At 47.3% G+C, this 21,973-nt stretch overlaps 3 protein-coding genes across 3 annotated transcripts; 2 read left to right on the top strand and 1 right to left on the bottom strand.

Annotated features, from left to right (window-relative positions):
• Positions 1-7,099: 7,099 nt before the first annotated feature.
• LOC141026469 (protein STRICTOSIDINE SYNTHASE-LIKE 10-like) lies at positions 7,100-8,137 on the top strand. The gene has a single exon (XM_073503096.1). It carries the CDS (start codon positions 7,100-7,102, stop codon positions 8,135-8,137), a length of 1,038 nt encoding a protein of 345 aa, XP_073359197.1.
• Positions 8,138-14,669: 6,532 nt separating this feature from the next.
• On the top strand, positions 14,670-15,139 carry LOC141026767 (protein STRICTOSIDINE SYNTHASE-LIKE 10-like). The gene is made up of 2 exons (XM_073503616.1): positions 14,670-14,746; positions 14,797-15,139. Exons 1-2 carry the CDS (start codon positions 14,670-14,672, stop codon positions 15,137-15,139), a joined length of 420 nt encoding a protein of 139 aa, XP_073359717.1.
• Positions 14,761-16,650, bottom strand: LOC141027781 (protein STRICTOSIDINE SYNTHASE-LIKE 10-like). The gene has a single exon (XM_073505185.1). The coding sequence runs from the start codon at positions 16,545-16,547 to the stop codon at positions 15,513-15,515; it is 1,035 nt and encodes a 344-aa protein (XP_073361286.1). The 5' UTR covers positions 16,548-16,650; the 3' UTR covers positions 14,761-15,512.
• Between the last annotated feature and the right edge of the window lie 5,323 nt (positions 16,651-21,973).

Genomic DNA, 21,973 nt, shown 5'->3' with positions numbered 1-21,973 from the left:
GGAGTACCTTCATGATGGCAATCAGACTGCATCTGTCGAGGCCATTGACGAATCCACTTGATCTGGACGCCACCAGCCTGAGGTGAGGTGAGGTGAGGAAGAGACGGTCGCGTCGTCCACCGAGCAAAAGCATGTGGAGGGGAGGTCGTCATCATCATGGCGACCATGGCGGATATATCTGGGAGCCGCCAACTGACCGGCTCAGTTGCATGTATAACAAAATGTCAAGCGACTATCCTGCTCCAGAAATTTTGGTTGCTGTATAACAAAAGGAAAGGCAAGTAGATCAACATACTGCAGAAACAACATACAACTGTAGCATTTCTCCCTTCATTTTCAAGTGTCTAAAATAAATAATAATGATTGTGAAATTTGAGGCACAATCAAATGAAAGCAGATTCGCATAATAAGTTAAACTTCCATACACTGCAGAGAACACTTTTAGTGTTAACTTCGATCTTATAGCATGTATTGTTACAAAGATGCAAACTGCACAACTGGTTTCACATAAATTGTCATCGAAACTTTTGGAAAGTGAGTTGCTAATTAAGGACGCGCACAATGAGCTTCTAGGAAACCAAAGGTACATGCTACTCCATAGGGTAAAGTTTCTAAATATAGGTGGCCAATGTAATTCATTCAGTCTGAAACTTCAGGTGCTACGAAGGGTTGTGCTTCATTTGTTCAAGAAGACAAGTTGGATGGCAGGACATCTCCTCTTGTCCTCTCTTAAGAAATAATTTCTGTGCAAATTAAGGCCAGAGAAAGGACACTAACAGAGGGCAAGTGGAGACAAGAGAAATACTTACATTTGTCTGTCTATGGCGTCAGAGCAGTGGGAGAGCGGCGTCCCAGGAAGGGAAGAAGGAAGCACTCAAAGCACCTGCACACGCATAAGGTAGGGGGAGCAGCCAAATCGAAACATGTTCATATAGCAGCACACACAAAGTGGTTAATGGAGAAGGCTAGCTTGTCACTATTTTTTTAATTTTCAGAAGTAGAAAATCTAAATGATAGATGGACGGATTGGTGTGGAAATTTGCTGGAGAAGCATTGTTTGTCACATATATGGCTAGAATAATTTGCACAAGCATTGTTTGAAGCTATAGTTATAACTTGCAGCAAGCTTACCACTCCAAGCATTCACTCTTGCATTTCTGCCCTTCTCCTTCCCTTGTACGCACGCTGTCTTGAAGAGCCGAGTGAGATGAGCCATCACACATCTCATTCCAGTAGCAGCCAGGGAGCAGATTGTCTCAACTGAAGAAGCATCAGCATGGGTGAATTCTTTACTTACCTAAAATTTAGAATAAAACAAGTCAACCCCCAGTTCAGCATCACATGGAAGAAGCAGCAGTATATGAAATTAACCTAACCCAGGAAGGAATCTCAAATCAAATAAAACTAGAAATCTAACTTGAGAATAAATAAAAGGCAATCTGTCAGTTCATTACCACATTGCAGAAACAACTTGTGGAATTAACCCGCAACAGTGCAAGCTTGGGCCGTCACTAGTCAGTGACATAAAAAAAGTTATTTTGACGGTAATTTTTTTTCGAATTGCAAGTTATCAACTGTATACCATTTACGTAGTAAAGGTAGAGTTAAAAGTTTCGAATTTGAAGGTCTATCATGGCAGGTGAGTGAAAAGCCACATGTTAAATATGCACCTTCTGAAAACATTTTCATTTGTTGGTTATATATTAGCTGCTGATATAGGTAAAGAAGTGTATCATAGTAGCTGATGTTAGTGTGAAAACACCATCATTGTGAAAGAATATCAGCTTGAGAACTGATAAAGAATTATTTTGGTACGGTGGGAGTAATTGATAACGCTTGAAACAAAACATAAAACTATAGTGAGTGCTTTGTCACTTTTGCCGTCTCGACGCCATCAAGGACGTGTTGTACAACTTGCAGTAGTGGCTACCGGACATGGCAATTAACATCCCAATGCATTCATAGTCGACCACCAATATCCTCAATAATGGGAGTGGAGGGTCGATGCAGCAAAAGACTAAGGAAAAGCATCTAGTAACCCTAAGAAAACCAAGAAAGGAAAGAGGATGATTATACTTCCCAACGCATCTAGTACCATCAGATCTGCAATATGGTTACATCATCCAATCCAGTCTCAAGAGATTGACTGATACTTATACAATCAAATGTGATTAGCTCCTCCCTTTGAAAAAAGCAACTAGTGCCAAAACTAATAAGTCGGCATTGAACAACACAAAACCAGCAGATACCACACAAAGTGGTTAATGGAGAAGGCTTGCTTGTCACTAAATTTTTTATTTTCAGAAGTAGAAAAACTAAACGACAGACAAACAGATTGGTGGGAAATTTGCTGGAGAAGCATTGTTTGTCACATACATGGCTAGAATAATTTGCAGAAGCATTTTTTGAAGCTATATTTACAATTTGCAGCAAGCTTACCACTCCAAGTAGTCACAACTTGCATTTATGCCATTCTCCTTCCCTGGTACACACGCTGTCTTCAAGAGCTGAGTGGGATGAGCCATCGCACATCTCGTTCCAGTAGCAGCCAGGGACCAGATTGTCTCAACTGAAGAAGCAGCATCAAGGGTGAATTCTTTACCTATCTAAAATTCAGAATAAAACAAGTTAATCCCCAGTTCATTACACATGGCAGAAGCAGCCGTATATGAAATTAACTTAACCCAGGAAGGAAAATCAAATCAAATAAATCTAGAAATCTAACTTGAGAATAAATAGAAATCAATCCGTCAGTTCATTACCACATTGCGGAAACAACTTGTGGAATTAACCCACAATAGTGCAAGCTTGGGCGGTCACTAGTCAGTGACATAAAAAGTGAATTTGAAAGTAATTTTTCCGAATTGCTAGTTATGAACAGTATATCATTTATGTAAAGGTAGAGTTAAAGTTTCCAATTTGAAGGCATATCATGGCAGGTGAGTGAAAAGCCGCATGTTAATTACACACCTTCTGAAAACATTTTCATTTTTTGGTTATATATTAGCTGGTGTTGGTCTGAAACAACCATCATTGAGAGTAAAACTATAGTGAGTGCTTTGTCACGTTTGCCGTCTCAACACCGTCAAGTATGTGTGGTACGACTTGCAGGAGTGGCTACCGTACATGCCAATTAACATCCCGACGCATTCCTAGTAGACCACCATACTGCTGAATAATGGGAGTGGAGGGTCCGTGTGCAGCGAAAGACTCAGGAAAAACATCTAGTAAATTTAAGAAAACCTAGAGAGGAAAGATGATGATTATACTTTCAAACGCATCTAGTACCATCAGATCTGCTATGTGGTTACATCAGCCAATCCAGTCTCAAGAGATTGACTGATACTTGCGCAATCACATGTGATTAGCTCCTCCCTTTTGAAAAAGCAACCAGTGCCAAAACTAATAAGTCGGCATTGAACAGCACAAAACCAACTGATACCACATTGGTAGCAAGCAAACTAACAGATTGACATTGCTATGGAGCCAAGCCTCTAGAAATTTCATAAACTACACAAAGTTAACCTGTCTCTCTTGTTCTAGTAGAAATTGAACAAATTAAGATACTACTATAGGTTCTGTGCTTGAACCAAAAAATGTTGCATAGAAATAATAAGCATGTAATGTACGTGATGCGTATTCGTCATAAACGTGACGCTCCAGCTTTAAGGCTGTAAAAATGGAAGCAAAACGTGCTCTTTTGTCTGGGCAGTAGGTACAAGTGCAAATCAAATCTTGGTGGTAAACTTAAGAAAACCAAACAAGGAGAGAAGATGATTATATTTTCCTTCCTACACATCTAGTCTAGTACCATCAGATGTGCTATATAATCACATCATCCAATCGATCCTCAAGAGACTGAGTGATACTCTTTGGAAAAGCAACCAATACGAAAACTAACAAGTCGGCATTGAACAGCGAAACTTGCCTTGCCAAAGTTTTAGGCATCTATCAGGTATTTATTTTACATCAATATATGGAGCCAGATTTCCTTGTGCTGTCTATGTGTGTTTTTGAAGTGAGAGTGTCCCTATTTGAGGTTAATCAGAAAAGGCATGTCAAGGAATTGAATATTGACCCAATGGTGATGGAAAATCTTGTCTTTGGACACAACAATGTCACGGATATATGATTGATCTTAAAGGTGCAGTTTTCTCTCTATATATGCCACTGGCTCGAGTGACCCTGACACTTGGTAGCAAGCAAGCAAACTAACAGGCTCACATTGCTATCAAGCAAAGCCTCTGATTTATTTATATATAAAATACACAATAATTAACATGTCTCTCTTATATAGTAGAAATTGAACGTGCAGTTGTGTCTGTCCAGTAGGTACAATTGCAACAAAAAAAGATGAGATTTGGGGGTAGAGGCGGGGAAGCTCACCACGTCCACGTCCATGTCCGGAAGGTCCAGATCTGGGGCTGGTGGTTGAGGAGGGGAGGAGGAAGCAGCCATCATCAGTCCACATCTCGGGAGAGGAGGCAAGGGCTGGCGAAGAAGGCTCCTTGGGGTATGACGGCCGCGTCTGGGAGGCCGTCCTGTACTGTACTCCGTCGTCGATGGCCGCCGCTGGTGCGGTGCGGCTAGGGTTCGATGCCAGTGGTGTCTGCGCTCCACGGATGGAAACTCATGAGGGGAGGGGAGGGAAGGGAAGGGCGTTGGGGACAAGCAAATAAAGGATGGACGGGCGAGAGACAAGTTACCTTGGCGAGCAGCGGCGTCCCGAGCCCAAGCGAGCACGGAGTAGCTCCATGCTGGCGTCGCCGGCGAGCAATAAGAGCAGACGGAGGTTGTGCCCGGCGCGTGAGCGATCGAGAGCTCCAGTTCGTATCCCTTAACAGATCTGGGGACGCCTACCGACCTCCTCCTCGCTCGAGGGGTGGGGAGGGGGGGGGGGGCGGGCGGCGGCAAGGTCCGAGCCTCTGAGGGAGATGGGGCGTTGGGTGGCGGCGCCAATGTGGTGTTGTGTCTGGGTGTGGGTAGGGGAGCAATGAATGAATCGGTCGGGGGAAGTCGACGTGGATTCGCCGTTTCGGTTTACGCACGTCGGATTGCTTCTTGTTCATTGGAGAATTGTTGCGTCCCACGGATCGATCCCCTGCCAACCTCATCTCAGCCGTCCGTCCGTGTCTACGGTGAGATCTTCTCTTTCTTTCTTGGTACTAGTACTAGTATTAATCAATCGTTTCGTTGGCCTTCCATTAATGATTGGTCAACCTCATCTCTCACTGATCGATTTCTCGCTCATTGGTCAAATTGATCTGCCACGGATTGATCCTTCTTTCTTGTGAACCCATCTCAGCGGAACGTCCAAATCTAATAGTGGCCCTCTCGTTGCTTGTTGCTAATGTGCACACACATCCATCTTCTTCATCCATCCATGCGTAGTACCTGACATCATCCTCACGCGCACATATGTACTACTACTAGTAGCTAACCAATTCGAATGCATGCATGTATGTCTAACTGTGTACGAACGACGTGCTCCCCACGAACAGCGGTGTCTCAACTACCTTGTGCAACTTGTCGAGTGCAGGGAGAAGGCAGAGGCGGAGATGGCCGCTCGAGTGCGGATCTGCAGCTGCCACCATGCGTCTGTCATCTCGCTTGCATCTTCAGCGACCGTTGTCCACCACCCCTCTGTGCCTCCTCTCTTCTGGGGAGTCGTGGTCGCTGGGGCGCCACCGTCACTTGGGGTGGAAGAGGCATCGGCGGCAACGTGTGGGAGCATGAAGCGGGAGGATGCGGCTAGGGATTGTGAATAGTATCGCAACTTGTTTGGGTGTTCTCTTTTGGGGTGGAGGAGGCCACGGTTTGCTGCTCACTCATTTGTCCACCGCGACAACACACAAATAGCCCCCCTCAAAAATCGATCACGGTCGTCCATGCAAAAACTGGCGGAGAGAGAGAGAGAGAGAGAGAGAGAGAGAGAGCAACCTGGTTCGGCCTAGGCCTGACCTAGGGCTCACATCTCTCTTACGAGGCCGCACTTCCGGCGCAAGAGCGGGAGTGGACCGAAATAATTGAACTCATTTGGTCTATGAACGGGAGACGGTGGGGCGCTCCTGGCGGCGCCTACTCGGGGCAACGAGGCGGTCCTAGCGGCGGTGAGGTGGTCGTGATGGCAGCAAGGCATTCTCTACGGACTGTGGCGCAACAATCTCTATTGGCATCTCGGTCGTCTGCAAGGACACTTAGCTCCTCCATCGTCATGAATTCGGACCACTCCGGTCGTCGTGGTGGAGGAAGAACCGGTCGCGGCCGCACCCTAGCCTTCCCTCTCTCTCCAAGCTCCTATAGGCTATAGCAACCATGACGCCGGTCCTCCTCCAGCGGCAGGACGGCGGATCTCTTCTAATGAGGCCATTCTAATGGCGGAAAGCGTCGATGATGTCTAGTGGCGGGGATGCGTGCACCATGAGGCGGCACCGGGTTTTAGATCCATGCATGACGGTCGAGTCAGGATGACGTCGTAGCTAGCTATACACTGTTGAAGACTTTTTCTTTTGAAACGAAACTGTTGAAGATGAGATCTTTACAATAGATGGATCGATTGATCCGTAGAGTACAGGCAGGAGCTAGCTGCACGTAGGAACCAGATGTGACATGCATAGTCTTATATATCTCTGACTCGTTGGATGTGAAATGAGGCTTCCTTTCATGTGAAAAAAAATAAAAATAAAAAACAAACGATACACGTAGGTAGGCACGTCGCGACGCAAGTGGATCCTCCTTGCAAGTTCAAAGCAAAATACAAGTACGCGATGCCATACGTACGACGACGCGATGCCGGCGGGAAACACGTACGTACGTATCTGTTTTCCTTGTACCCGGCCGGACTCGGTTGCCGATTCGAATCCAACTCGACTCCACTCGATTGCCTCCGTCCGTCTCGGCGTACGTGTGGATCATGCATGGGCCGACTCGGACCTGTAGCTGTCCATGAGAGTACATATAATAGGACATCTAGACACCTCCCTTCAATCCATCAAACCAAACAACATCCAGCAGATCGACACACACGGTACAACCAACCTCCATCGAACAGCCGACGTGATCGATCGACAAGCTTAAGGTAGCCGGCCAGCCAGCCAACATGGGGTGCAGCATGAGCCGCCTCCTCAAGGCCACCGTCGCACTGGTCATACTCGTCCTTCTCTTCATGCCCGGGGCCATGGCAGCCGCCGCCGCAAGCTTCGACGCCTCCCGGGCACAGCAGCTGCCCCTGCCGCCCGGAGAAGTGCACGGGCCAGAGAGCGTCGCCTTCGACGCTCAGGGCCGAGGCCCCTACAGCGGCGTCTCCGACGGCCGCATCCTGAGGTGGAACGGGCCCAAGCTCGGCTGGACAACATACGCCTACGGACCAGGCTACGACAGCGAAACATGCACGACATCCAGGTTTGGCACGGAGGCGGACATAGAGAGCCGCTGCGGCCGCCCGCTTGGTCTGCGCTTCAACCAGAAAACGGGTGACCTCTACGTGGCCGATGCGTACAAAGGGCTTATGCGTGTGCCGCCCGGCGGCGGGAAAGCCACCGTGTTGGTCGACCAGATTGATGGCATGCCGCTGCGCTTCACCAACGGGGTTGACGTCGATCAAGTCACCGGTCAAGTCTACTTCACCCACAGTTCAATGAACTACGACAGGTCAGAACACGAGATGGTCACCAAGACGGGGGACTCCACGGGCCGCCTCATGATGTATGATCCACGAACATCGGACGCCACCGTGCTCCAACCAAGGATGACATACCCGAACGGCGTCGCGCTCAGCGCCGACCGCACGCACCTCGTGGTCGCATCTACTGGCCCGTGCAAGCTGCTGAGGCACTGGATCAAAGGGGTTGACACGGGCAAGTCCGAGCCTTTTGCCGACCTGCCGGGCTACCCAGATAACGTCAGGCCCGATAGGAAAGGAGGTTACTGGGTGGCGTTGCACCGTGAGAGAAATGAGTTGCCCTTTGGTCGTGATAGCCATCTTCTTGCTGTGAGGGTCGCTGCTGACGGGAAGATAGTCGAGGAGATGAGAGGGCCAAAAAAAGTCAGGCCAACCGAGATCATGGAAAGAGATGACGGCAAGCTATACTTGGGCTCGGTGGAGCTTCCTTATGTCGGCGTAGTAAAAAGGAAGTAGAGAAGTAGAGTATAGTAGATATAGGATGAATTTAGTTTCTTATTATTCTTGTGGCTAAATGTAATGCTTCAGTTTCTTTTTTATCAGGCAAACTATTGTGATCCATATTTTTATTAGCAAACCATCTGTTCTTTACTTCGCTTTAATGTCAGACAAGTCGCTGATGGCGCTTACTGCTATGCGCTAGAGAGATGCAAACTTGAAGAGACGGATGTAGGGCGTGTCGACGGAGCCGATCCACATATACCCGTTCCGCTCCACCACCTCACTCACCGTGGAGTCGTTGAACTCGCGCAGCGCCACAGCCACCGTGCCGTTATTGGCATCTCCATTGGCGACGACCTAACGGCGCTCATGGAGTTCGCCGTGGTACCGTTCTATTCCCAGTGCTTTTCTCGGTTCAAGCCCGCCCAGGCCAGTACCCATCCCTGGTCGCCTCTGTCAGGACGCACGTTGTCCGGGTACCACAGTAGCTCGGCAAGCACCTCTGTTTCCCCCGCCGTGGGTCCTTGCAGGCAGTGACGAAGCAGCCTTCATGACAATGTCTTGGCGACAACGAGATGCATCCTGTCGGCGCTCACAGCCACGCCGTTGTGGAGCACTGATCCAACAATTTGTGCTTGTGCATGGGACTCATCCGTATCTATGATGGGCCTAGTAGCAAGGGAGGTTGGAGAGCAGCGTAACGTCGACGTCCAAGACCCACGCTCCAGAAGCGATGACGACTCCATCACCATGCCGGCCGGCGGTGACACGGCCGGGCGTCTGCATTGACCCCCCGTTTCGGCTCCCGTGGCGTTGGCAGGCAGGACCGCCGCGATCAAGGACAGGCACCAGGAACGATGTGCAACCGCCTTTCCATCCGCGTCCGTGCCAAGGTGGCCGTGGCAACAGGCGGAAGGCGCCGGCACGGTAGGGTGGATCGGGAGTCTGGACACTGGACGCGCCGGCATCCAAAGCTGCTTTGTTGGCGCCTCTGGCTTGACGGACTCCACGTGATGGGCCGGCGAGGAGAGCAGGAGCTCGCTCGGTCACTTTGCCGCCCTGCGGGACGCCACGACGAGACGCCGCAACCGAGGGATGAGGTGGCGCTCTGTTCTGTGGCCCACTGTGAGTGTCAGCACCAGCTCGCCCAATCCCATCATTGTTGCTCTTCTGTGTGGTCTGTGGTGCCGCCAGCGTGAAGGCAGGCCCGAGCAAGCATTAGCCAACCAAACAGTTGTCTGAAAATAAACCAGCCAACGATATTTTATCTTACGGATCCATGACACAGAATACCAAAGAGAAGAGAATATCAACATCTACTGGAGTTCTGCACCATGGGGACAGCTCATTCTCCAAGCAATTCTGAGGAGTTCGCCCCGATGCCGATCCAGCAAAAGAATGCAACGATGGAGAAGCACAGATTGGGTGTCTTCTCAAAGCACCTTCCACCGATGAAGATAACAGCTGAGCTTCGCAACGATGCTGTGAATGTTTCTCCAAGTATGCCTTTGAAAATAAAAGTCATTTCTTAGAGCATCTAAAACTGCGAGTAGCTAATCCGGCCCTTCTCAAACGTTCGCGGGCGCGTTCATGGGCCATGACCGGTCACCCTTCACTTTGCTGCCTCTGCAGCAGTCTCCTTCATATCCGAACCCCAATATCCATGCAATCCATGCAATGTAAAACATAAAACTATTTAGATCAACACACTAGCAACAAACAGATATAGTTCCGACATCAATCGATAGTAGCAGCCAACGGACAACCAAAATAACAAGTCTTTTTCGCCAGACAATATGAATTAAACGTAAAAAATTAGATGAAATAGAGAGATGGAGCAGGATGGAGGAAGTCACCATTTCCACGCAGGCCCTTCCCTTTGTGGTAGCCCGTATGGCTGTACCCCTCCGTGCAGGGCTCGGCGGCCGGAGGGGCATCGTCGTGGGAGCTGGAGCCATCAGTGAGCCGAGTCATCAGAGGAGGAGATGTTGACGGTCATCCTCTGGACCGCGCGGTCCTACGCCTTGGCTAGCCAGGGCGCCTTCGCCTTGGCTGCCACTTCCGTCGTAGCACGCTCTGATTGCTCGACGGCGAGCCTAGGCGCTTTAGATTTTTTGCGACGGAGCTTCCGCGCGTTCGTCTCTTCCATTGTGAGGGTGTGTCGGAAGACCATCGCGAGGATCAGGAACTCCGGATCCACCGGTGCACGCGTGTATGCCCTGCGGGCGGCCATCGTCGCCCGTGTTCTTCATAGAGAAGTCTTACATTGTCTTTTTTATGTATGTTAGAATCAGTTCATGACAGTCTTATTTTATTTCACATTCCGACTGTGAAACTCTGAAATTTTGTACATAAGCTATGTTCAATTGAGGACATGGTGGATACTGAAAAGAATAATTGCCTTAACTTTGCTAATCAAAATCCTAAAATTTATTTTCTTGCCAATTTGGAATTAGAGGATTTGGAGTTGGGAGTTTTTACTCGACCTTGTAGCAAATCTGGTAACAACAAGTCAGGGGCAATGTCGATTCTGTTGTTAAACCAGACTATACTAATAATTCCAGGCCTTGTAGCCTTTCACGCCCATTTAAAGTTTCATGATAGGAATCTTTGGGAATATTAGAGGTCTTGGGAAAAATGGCAAATTACAGTGCCTTTCTGACTTAATCTACATATATAAACATGATTTTATTGGATTCTAGGAGACTAAAGAGATCAATTTTCTGAGGCTTTCCTTAGAGCTATTGGTGGCAATATTAACTTCTCTTGGCACATGATGCCTTCTATTAATACCACTGGTGGTATCTTGTTAGGAGTAAATGACGATTTATTTGAGTGCATTGGGTGTATTACTAAAACTTATTTTCTAATTGCCATTATTAAGAATAGGGAAGATGGTTTTTGCTGGCATCTAGTCACTGTTTATGGCACAACTTATGCTGAATCATAAATGGATTTTATTGTTGAATTGCATGAGGTTATGGGCCTTTTGACTTATCTTGTCCTTTTTGGAGGGGTTTTCATCAGGTTACGGAAGCTAGATATAAGTCTAGTGGCAATATCAATGCTAGCTTGGCATTTTTGTTTAAGGATTGGATTAACAAATGGGCATTAATGAAAACAAACTGGCTAATAGAAATTATACTTGGTGTAACAATCAATCAAAATCCTATTTTTGATGCAATTGATAGAGTTTTCTCTTCTGCTTGTTGGGATGCTCACTTTCCTTTGACCACATTGTATGCCATACTGTGAGTTGGTAGTGACCATGTTCCACTCCTTCTTGATTCTGGTGGTACCAAAAATAATTTGACCAGACCTTTCAGATTTGACAAATGGTGGTTGTCTCACCCTGATTTTCATAACCTGGTGGAGGATATTTGGTCTACTTCCTCCCCTTTTACCATTGCTATTGACACTTGGCAGTTTAAAACAAAACTTTTTAGATAAACATGAAACACTAGGAGCATCAATATTGATACTGCTATTAAGAAAAAAAATGGTCTTCTATTGGAATTTGACATTTTTAGATGTTTTCCTGAGAAGAATTTGGTTCCTGATGTGGATTATCGGAGAATGAAAGATATACATAATGAGTTGAAAGACTTTTGGAAGAAGGAACAAACTGCCACGTGGCAAAGATCTAGGACTAGAAAATTTTTAGGAGACAAAAACACTCCTTTCTTTCATGCTTTAGCTCACCAAAGGATGAGGAAACCCATTTTCAAAATATCTCACTAAAGCCATAAAATCCTCCCTAATAATGTCCTAGAAAATTGGTTTTCCCGACTTTAATTCCCAAGAAGCATGATGCTAAATATATGAAATAGTTTAGGACAATAAGTTTGAGTAACTACTATATGATTTTTTTTAGTAAAATGCTATGACTAATAGGGTTTCTCCTATTAGGGATGGACTTTTGCCTTCTTGTCAATTTGCTTTTGTCAAGGGGAGATATATTTTGGAGTGTGTTGTGAATGCTCATGAAACTATCCATGAACTTCACCAATCTAAACATTCTGGGGTTATCCTCAAATTAGATTATGAGAAGGCCTATAAGAGATTTAACTGAGATTTCCTTGTGGAAATGCTTTCCTCTAGGGTTTTGGTAATAAATGGATTAGTTTGGTTATGGGCACTATCCGGAATTGTTCCTTCTATGTCAAATTAAATGATATAAATGGTTCTCTTTTTGTTAGTTGTAAGGGTCTAAAACAAGGGGATCCCCCTTCTCCTATTTTATTTAACTGGGTTGCTGATGTTTTATGTAAAATGTTGATCAAAGCTTTTCAAGAAAGAATTATTGCCGCACTCTCCCTAATGTTGTTCTAGGTAGGATTATCAGCCTGCAATATGCTGATGAGACCCTCTATTCTTGCATCCTAGTTTGGATAATGCTAGAAATATTAAGTTGTTTCTTTCATATTTTGACAATTTGTCTTGTATGAAAATTAACTTCAACAAGTGTGACCTGCTAACAAGATAAGCAACACCTACACACAAACAAAATAAAAACCTTGTGACAACTTGGAAAGGGGGTTTTCAATCCCCTCGTCTTGCTAGTTGGAAGATTAAAAGCAAATAGTGGATAGATAATGGTACAGTGGAAAAACAAAATAATAAAAGTAAATAACAGATCAATGTGTATACACAAGTATTAAAGGAGAATGGTCCCTGGGGCCATAGGTTCGCTAGTGGCATCTCTCTCGTAAGTAGATAATGACAGTATGATAGACACCAAAGGGAATAATAAAAGTAGATAGTGGCATCTTTCTCCTATTTCGATGATATGTATGTTGTGATTCCCTTAGTGGTGTTATGTGAATGTCGACTACATGACACTTCACCATCTTTGGGCCTAAGGGAATGCATTGTGGAGTAGTTATTAGATGATGGGTTGCTAGAGTGACAGAAGCTTGAACCCTAGTTTATGTGCTATTCCGTACAGGGCTGATTTTGATCCACATGTTTAATGCTATGGTTAGATCCTATCTTAATTCTTTTTTCGTAGTTGCGGATGCTTGCGAGATGGGTTAATGATAAGTGGGTGGCTTGTTCAAGTAAGAACAACACCCAAACACCGGTCCACCCACATCTCGAATTATCAAAGTAGCGAACGCGAATCAAACCAACATGATGAACGTGACTAGATGAAATTCCCGTGTGTCCTCGAGAACATTTTACTTATTATCAGAGACCGTTTCGGCCTGCCCTTTGCTACAAAAAGGATTGGGCTACCTTGCTGCATTTATTGTTACTATTGTTACTTGTTACAAATTATCTTGCTATAAAACTACCTATTACCGATAATTTCAGTGCTTGCAGAAATTACCTTGCTGAAAACCACTTGTCATTTCCTTCTGCTCCTCGTTGGATTCGACACACTTACTTATCGAAAGGACTACGATTGATCTCCTATACTTGTGGGTCATGAAGGGCCCACTGCCTGTTGATGATAGTTTTCCAGATGAGCAATTAGCTATCGTAAATGCTTCTTCTAGTGATAATCCTTGCTATGCAGATTATGCTAATTTCATTCTTGCTGAATATATACCATCTAATTACACATATCAACAAGAGAAAAAGTTATTCTTTGATTTAATACATTACTTCTGGGATGACTCACATCTATATAAAGGAGTAGATGGTGCTACTAGACGTTGTGTACCTGAGCATGAGCAAGAACATCTCATAAAGAAGTGTCACTCTGATGCGTATGGAGGACACCGTGTTGGAGATAGAACCGCACATAAGGTATTGCAATCTAGTTTTTATTGGCCTGCTCTTCAAGGATACACATAAGTTTGTACTTTCTTGCGACGAATGTCAAAGAATTGGTAATATCTGTAGACGTCAGGAAATGCCTATGAATTATTTACTTGTTATTGAACTATTTGATATTGTGTGCTTTGATTATATGGGACATTTTCCTTCCTTGAACAGTTATACTTATATTATGGTCGTTGTTGATTACGTAGCTAAGTGGGTAGAAGTTATTCCAACTAGTAGTGTTGATCACAACACTTCTATTAAAATACTTAAAGAAGTTATTTTCCCGCGTTTGGAGTCCCTAGATATTTAATAACTGATGGTGTTTCACACTTTATTCATGGTGCATTTTATAAAACCATAGCCAAATATGATGTCGGCCAAAAATCTTTCGGCAATTGTCATGTGTATAGCATCGTTGCTCATGTATAACCAATGTAATTTACAACTCGCTAGTAGAGTAGTAGTACATACATTTTTCTTTCTCTGGTCATTCTATTATTAAGCTAATCATATGGTTGTGCATGCCTGTAACGAATTTGTGAGGAAGAAGAAGAGGTGTTGCGAGAGGCAGCACCAACACTACTCGCTTCGGAGCGGAAGGTGGGCATGGATTTTTAGAAGAGCTCTAGTGAATTCACGCGCATTGACAACTCGCTCGTACTAGGAGTAGTGCATGCAGATGCAGGCATTCACAACCAGACAAGTAGCTAATCATATGGTTGTGCATGCCTGTAGCGAGGGAGTGCTGACCGGTGACACTACCGGGCGGCTAATGATGTGCAACCCGCGGACCGGCAATGTCACCGTGCTCAGGTCCGGCCTGGCCTTCCCCAACGGCATGGCTGTGACTCTGTGAGCGCCGACAGGACGCACCTCGTTGTCGCCAAGACATTGTCATGCAGGCTGCTTCGTCACTGGCTGCACGCACCCACGGCGGGGGAAACGGAGGTGCTTGCCGAGCTGCCGCGGTACCCGGACAACGTGCACCCCGACAGAGGAGACCAGGGATGGGTACTGGGTGGGCTTGAACCGAAAAAAGCAGTGGGAATAGAACGGTACCATGGCGAACTCCATGAGGGCCGTCAGGGTTGTCGTCACCGGAGATGTCAAGAACGGCAGGGTGGCCGTGGCGCTGCGGGGTTCAGCGACTCCACGGTGAGCGAGGTGGTGGAGAGGAACGGGTTGCTGTGGATCGGCTCCGTTGACACGCCCTACGTCCGTCTCTTCAAGTTTGCATCTCTCTAGCGCATAGCAGTAAGCGTCATCGGTTACTTGGCTGACATTAAACTGAAGCAAAAAACAAATGGTTTGCTAATAAAAATATGGATTAAATAGTTTGCCTGATAAAAAAGAAACTGGAGCATTACATATAGCCGCAAGAATAATAAGAAACTAAATCCATCCTATATCTTCAAGTTTGCATCTCTCTAGCGCATGGCAGTAAACGACATCAGTATCATGCCGGACATTAAAATGAAGCAAAAAACAAATGGTCTGATCATAAAAATAAGGATTACAATAGTTTGCCTGATACAAAAAGAAACTGGAGCATTATATTTAGCGGCAAGAATAATAAAAAACTAAAAGCCCTCCTATACATACTATTCTCTACTTCTCTCTACTTCCTTTTTACTACGCCGACATAAGGAAGCTCCACCGTACCCAGGTAGAGTTTGCCGTCATCTCTTTCCATGATCTCGGTTGGCCTGACTTTCTTTGACCCTCTCATCTGCTCGACTATCTTCCCATCGGCCCCGACCCTGACAGCAAGAAGATGGCTATCACGGCCAAAAGGCAACTCATTCTTCTCACGGTGCAACGCCACCCAATAACCTCCTTTCCTGTCGGGCCTGACATTATCTGGGTAGCCCGGCAGGTCGGCAAATGGCTCGGACTTGCCCGCGTCGACCCCTCTTATCCAGTGCCTCAGCAGCTTGCATGGGCCGGTAGATGCGACCACGAGGTGCGTGCGGTCGGTGCTGAGCGAGACACCGTTCGGGTATGTCATCCTAGGTTGGAGCATGATGACGTCCGATGTTCGTGGATCATACATCATGAGGCGGCCTGTGGAGTCCCCCGTCTTGGTGACCATCTCGTGTTCAGACCTGTCGTAGTTCATCGAGCTGTGGGTGAAGTAGACTTGACCGGTGACTTGATCGACGTCAACCCCGTTGGTGAAGCGCAACGGCATGCCATCAATCTGGTCGGCCAACACGGTGGCCTCCCCACCGCCGGGCGGCACACGCATAAGCCCTTTGCACGCATCGGCCACGTAGAGGTCGCCCGTTTTCTCGTTGAAGCGCAGGCCAAGCGGGCGGCCGCAGCGGCTCTCTATGTCCGCCTCCGTGCCAAACCTGGATGTCGTGCACGTTTCGCTGTCGTAGCCTGGTCCGTAGGCGTATGTTGTCCAGCCGAGCTTGGGCCCATTCGATCTCAGGATACGGCCGTCGGATACGCTGTACGGGCCTCGGCCCTGAGCGTCGAAGGCGACGCTCTCCGGCCCGTGCACTTCTCCGTGCGGCAGGGGCAGCTGCTGTTTCCGGGAGGCGTCGAAGCTTGCGGCGGCGGCTGCCATGGCCCCGGGCATGAAGAGAAGGACGAGTATGACCAGAGCGACGGTGGCCTTGAGGAGGCGGCTCATGCCGCAGCCCATGTTGGCGGCTACCCTCCTCGCTGGCTGGCTACCTTAATCTTGGGGAAACGTTTATACCCGGCGCGCCGGCCGAACATTGGGCCGGTCGCGCGCGGGACATTCGATTGGGAGTCATCATGTGGCCAGAACAGACCGTGACCCCACCTTATCCCTTCGCTATGGTTGCCTTCTTCTTCCGCTCTCTCGCTCCCCAGCTGCTCCCCCGTCGTCCGAGCGCGCCCCGCGGCTCCGGTCGACTATGCGCCGGCGAGCTGCTACCAGAGGTGGCCGGAGATACGAGGCGGATCGCGCGCCGGCGAGATCCACACCTCCTCCCTCCACGCGGCTCCCATCGCTAACCTCTCCCCATCTTCTCCGCTAACCCCACGCCATCCAAACCACGGCTGCTGCCGAGAATGCCATGGACGACCTCCGCACCTCCTCCCTCCCCCCATCCGTCCACTCCCCCCCCCTCTTCTAGATCTGCAGCGGCGATCACACGGCCGTCGGCGTCACACATCTACCTGCAGGCGAGGCATTACAGAACCTGCCGCAGACCCCCGTGTGTTGCAACCGCTAAAAAAAAGCTTCAAACTCTATATGAAAAGCTTCAACCGTATATACAGAAAGCTGCAAACCTTCAGTGCTATCGAGGGAAGCTACAACCGTCTACGGAAAATGCTACAACCTTTGACGAAAAAAGCTTCAACTTAACGATAGAGGAAGCTTTCACCCAGGCGCTGCTCAAAACGAAAAAAGTTTCAATCGTTTACAGAAAAGCTTCTACCGTAGAGGAAAAAAGCTTCTACCGTAGAGGAAAAAAGCTTCAACCTTCGAGAGAGAAAGCTACAACCAAACTCTGCACAATCAGCGAAGTTGCAACCGTTCGATAGAGAAAGCTTTTGAAATCGTATGTGCAAAAAAAGTTTCAATCGTTTACAGAAAAGCTTCTACCACCGATGACGGGATTTGCTACAACCAATGGGGGCCATCCCACGGCGGTGGTGACCACGGCCTGACGGTGGTGCCCACGGCCCGACGCTGGTGCTGCAACCAATTTGTTTTTTTGCTACAACCAACCATTTTTTTTGCTACTAATGTCTTCGGATTTTGCTGGAAACAACCCATTTTTTTGCTACTGGCGTCTTGACTTTGCTGTAACCGGTGTCTGGTTTTGCTTCCATCGTATCATGTTTTTGCTGGAACCGGTGTTTTCATGTTTTTGGTTCCACCCTGTGCGAGTTTTTTGCTGGAACCGATGCCTCATTTTCTTTTTTTGTTTCCATGGTGTGTTTGATTTGCTGGAATCGGCACTGGTTTTTGCTACCACCACTTTTTTGGTTCTAAGCGACGCGACTATGCCATTTTTTATGCTGCAACCGGCGACGAGGATGGCCGGCTGCATCGGAGTTGTGCCGCCGGACCAGAGCTACGGTCGTCGCCATGGGGAGCTGCAACCGCGGGAGCAGGCTGCTGCATGCACGAAGACGGCGACGGCGACCGACAGCGACGACGGCGACCGGCAACGAGGGCAGCGATGGCGACCTACAGCGACAGGCGACGAGGGCAGCGACGGCGACCGGACGACCGGCGACGAGGGCAGCGACGGCCGGAGAACGTGCGGGCGGTTCTTCAAGGTCAGGCGCGTCCTGCGGTGTTGGTTTGACGAAGACGCGGGCGAGAGGTGAACGAAGACGAAGATTAGATCGTAATCGAACGGTTATTAGTAGGCCTATCGGATGGCTGCGGGCCGACCAGCCCAACGGTTGGGCCGGTGCACCTGCGCAGATCGCTGCCCTTAATCTTGTGGATCGATCGGTACGTACGTACGTAGTTGCTCGGTCGATCTTCTGGTGGATCAGGATATGGTTTGATTTGATGGATTCAAGGGAGGTGGCTAGCTACAGGTCCTATTATATGTACGTACTTTCATGGAAAGCTGGTACAGGTCCGAGTCGGCCCATGGTTCAGAGTCACGTACGTAGGGCGAGTCTGACGGAGGCAATCCAGTCAGAGACGGATTCGTAGGATTTTAAGGAGAACCGAGCCCGGCCGGGTACGTACGCTCATCTCTACTGGTTTCACGCGGTGGGGCTGTGCAGCGCGCCCGGGAACTCCGTGTCGATGGTCACCTTGGAGCGGGACGTCTCTCTCTCTTCCTCCCCCGTATATCCAGGCTAGGCCAATCTTCTTCTCTTTTTCTTTTTTGAGAATTAGGCCGAGCTCCGACCCAATCAAATTAATTTTTGGACTCGCCTGACCTGTTCGCCGCCGGCCTGGAATCGCAAGTTCATCGCGGCCGCGATTTCGGGACTCGGCCGCCGTGGTCTTTCTCGCCCCACAAGACGACATGATCTCCTCCTCCTCCTCCTCCTCAAGCTGCACTACGCCGGATCAGACGAGCTCCGACCACCCTTTTCTTCTTCTTTGCAGACAACAACAAGAATCCTCCCACCAGGGCCAGAGGGAGGGAACCTTCACCTACGACCCGGCCGCTGCCATCCGCCAACGACCTCCTACCCTCAGGCCTCATGTATCTTCCTCGACGGACTTCTTCCAAGACAAGACGCCAGCGAGCTACAAGAGCAGGGTGAGTTGTACACCATCTCCCATACCGAACTATGAGAGATTCAGTCAGCACATATGGTCCCCGTCAACGGAGCACTCACCGGCGACGACTAATCGACGGGTGAGGAGCCAGGAGCCAAACCACCTCCTCACAAGGAGAAGGAGAGCATCGCCTCTCGCCAGCCGTCGCCCAAGTCATAAGTCACACGCGCACCCCGCACGCGGACGATTGCCTACCTCTGGTATATATAGAGATAGTCTTGGAAGGCATGGTGAAGAGAAGTAGAAGGCCGTGGTGCCGCGGATCAGTGAGCTGGCGCAAGCTGAACCCTCCTTGACTAGTTGGTGGGCATCACCAGGCATGCATTTATTTCTTTAGAGGCTTTGGTTTCTCACGGGAACGAGAAGCAGCATGCCATGCCATGCCTGCTTACTAGATTGGGATTGGTTGGCGCTCTTGCGGCTGCACTCTATTTTGCTAGCCCATTACTGCAGGTTGATAACTAAATAAAATAAATAAATAAAGGCTAGTGACTAAGACGATTTTGCCAACAATTTGAGTGGTTCTTTCTTCGGTACGATACTTCATTTCTTCGGCTCGTCGCCCGCCAAATTGCAAATTTTACACCTGTGTTCATGGTTTGGACATAAACTAGACTGATGCAATTAATAAAGACTACTTCCCCAATACCTCTTGGTGCAGAGTAATCTACTTCCATCCACAAAAGCACACACAATCAGATTTGCCCGCTGGTGATGTTCATGTTATTAGTCTGACTTGAAATATTATAGCCATCTCGATTGAACCAACTAGGTGCAGATAGAGCCCATGATTCCGGAGTTCCCATTTGAGAGATTCATTCACACAATATGTAACCGGAAAGCAGCAACAACAGCTATTCAAACCCTTTCCTCAAGATTTCATTGCATTTCAAACCCATTTCATCTATGCTTGGTTGGGGACAACACATACATAAATAAAGACAAGGATATTTGAATTTCCTCCACCACTTGGGCAACACAACCAACCAGCCGACCAAGAGAGCAGCAGCAAACAGCCAAGACATTTTGTTTTATGTATTGTATGTACACACAACAACATCACCACCCATATCAACAATTAGCACTTCGCCAGGACAAACAATGCAGACACTAACACGATCCAGCCAGCTCGCCTTGCCACTTCATCTGGTGCTTGCAAATCTCGGACCTTGGAGGTGCTTCTCTCATCGGCGCCTTGCAGCAGCATCATGCGTCATCAATCTCAATGGCGCCAAACCGTCACTGCCATGCATCTGAAAGCACAGTGCTTGCATCAAGTCAGCAACAGTTTAATACTCCCTCCTTATCAAAATACAAGACTTTTTTTTATACAAAGGGAGTATGAAAAAAGGTCTTGTATTTTGATATAGAGGGAGTACATCAGAAATCCTAGAATTTATAAAGGAGGCATGTAAAACAAGTCAAGCACCACAAATTACTTGTACATCTGGGAAAGCAAGCTCGTCACAGGTCAAACGATCTTATTACTCACAACGCAACACAAGGGAGTATATCAAGCATGACACCGTCCTTGCTTTTCTGTTCTACTCGTCTATCCAGCAATAGAAAAGCACATCATTAACTCTTGGTAAAAAGATCAAGTGGCACAACCATGATCTAATTAATTCTACTAAAAAAATTGAACTTCTCAGGAATTCTTTGCAAACACTCATGCAAGTAACTTACAGAAAGATTAAGTTGACAGTCCAATTTATCTATATGGTTAAGTCTACACGTCTAAGGAAATCATCCCTTTGATATCAAAATCCACATCCTGGCCAGCGGCATGCCAAGATCCTAAACGATTATCAAATCTAAACAAACAACCGAGTCAGGTTTTTATTTTCTTTAGGTTTGCTCCTTTGTCCCTTGTAATAATATCTAAACCGAAACCGAGCCAGGTTTCTCAACAACAAAACACAAGTCGAGACAAATATGGCTGCTTGTTTACAAAGCACCAGCAACCGACCTCATGTAAAGGCAAAAGGAGAAACCTTTTCATGAATATGAAATGGCTTTCAAGTTAGAATGATATTTAATGGCCAAGCTCATGAAAAGAATGTCGGACAGTAAAGCAAATAAACAACTCGCATATGCATCAAGGTGCAACTTGTAACATCCAATGGCACATGAAAACCACAAGTTTGCAAAGGCGGACAACTAATACACACGAAACAGTGCAATTATGCAAAGCAGGCAAGCCGCGAAAATCAACCACATTGGGAGATACATCGACGGAGGATTAAAAGCGCTAATACACCTAACATGCGAGGCACTAACTAGGCAAGTTAGCTAGGAGGGCTGAGTACTCCTAGAACAGTCTCACACAAAGTAATAGAAATTGCCGCCTGACAAAAGCAACAACAGCATGATCGAATAGCAGGACCTTAATTATTTATGCTGGAGGCCGCGACATCAACCACCAGGTCGCGCCAACAGGAGCTGCAGTTCTGAGTTTGTACTCAAGCCACTACAAAGAATTGCAAAGGAGTAGCTAGTCAGATTACAAATATCGAATCATGATGATTATCTTAAATGTAAAAATGCTTCTGCCGACACCGATTGAATAACTAAAACAAGATCTCATTCTACTACAAAAAGCTTCTCTGGAATGAGTATCAAACCCAAACAAACAACATGCACAGTAGCAAAAAATCCTAACAAGCACAGGGACTAATTTCAACAACAAGAGCATCACAAACACAAGTTTGCCGTGGCCGGAAGACCACCACCACAACACAAAACCCTAAATCATTGACCCAGTGGCCAGCACCACAATCATCCACGTCTCAATTGCCAGGCCATCTCAAGGCACATGGATAAAGGAAGATGACCAT

This window comes from Aegilops tauschii, chromosome 7, assembly GCF_002575655.3.
Source record: "Aegilops tauschii subsp. strangulata cultivar AL8/78 chromosome 7, Aet v6.0, whole genome shotgun sequence".
NCBI lineage: Eukaryota > Viridiplantae > Streptophyta > Magnoliopsida > Poales > Poaceae > Aegilops > Aegilops tauschii.
The sequence above is the reverse complement of the archived record's forward strand: the minus strand, read 5'-3'. Positions and strand labels throughout refer to the sequence as shown.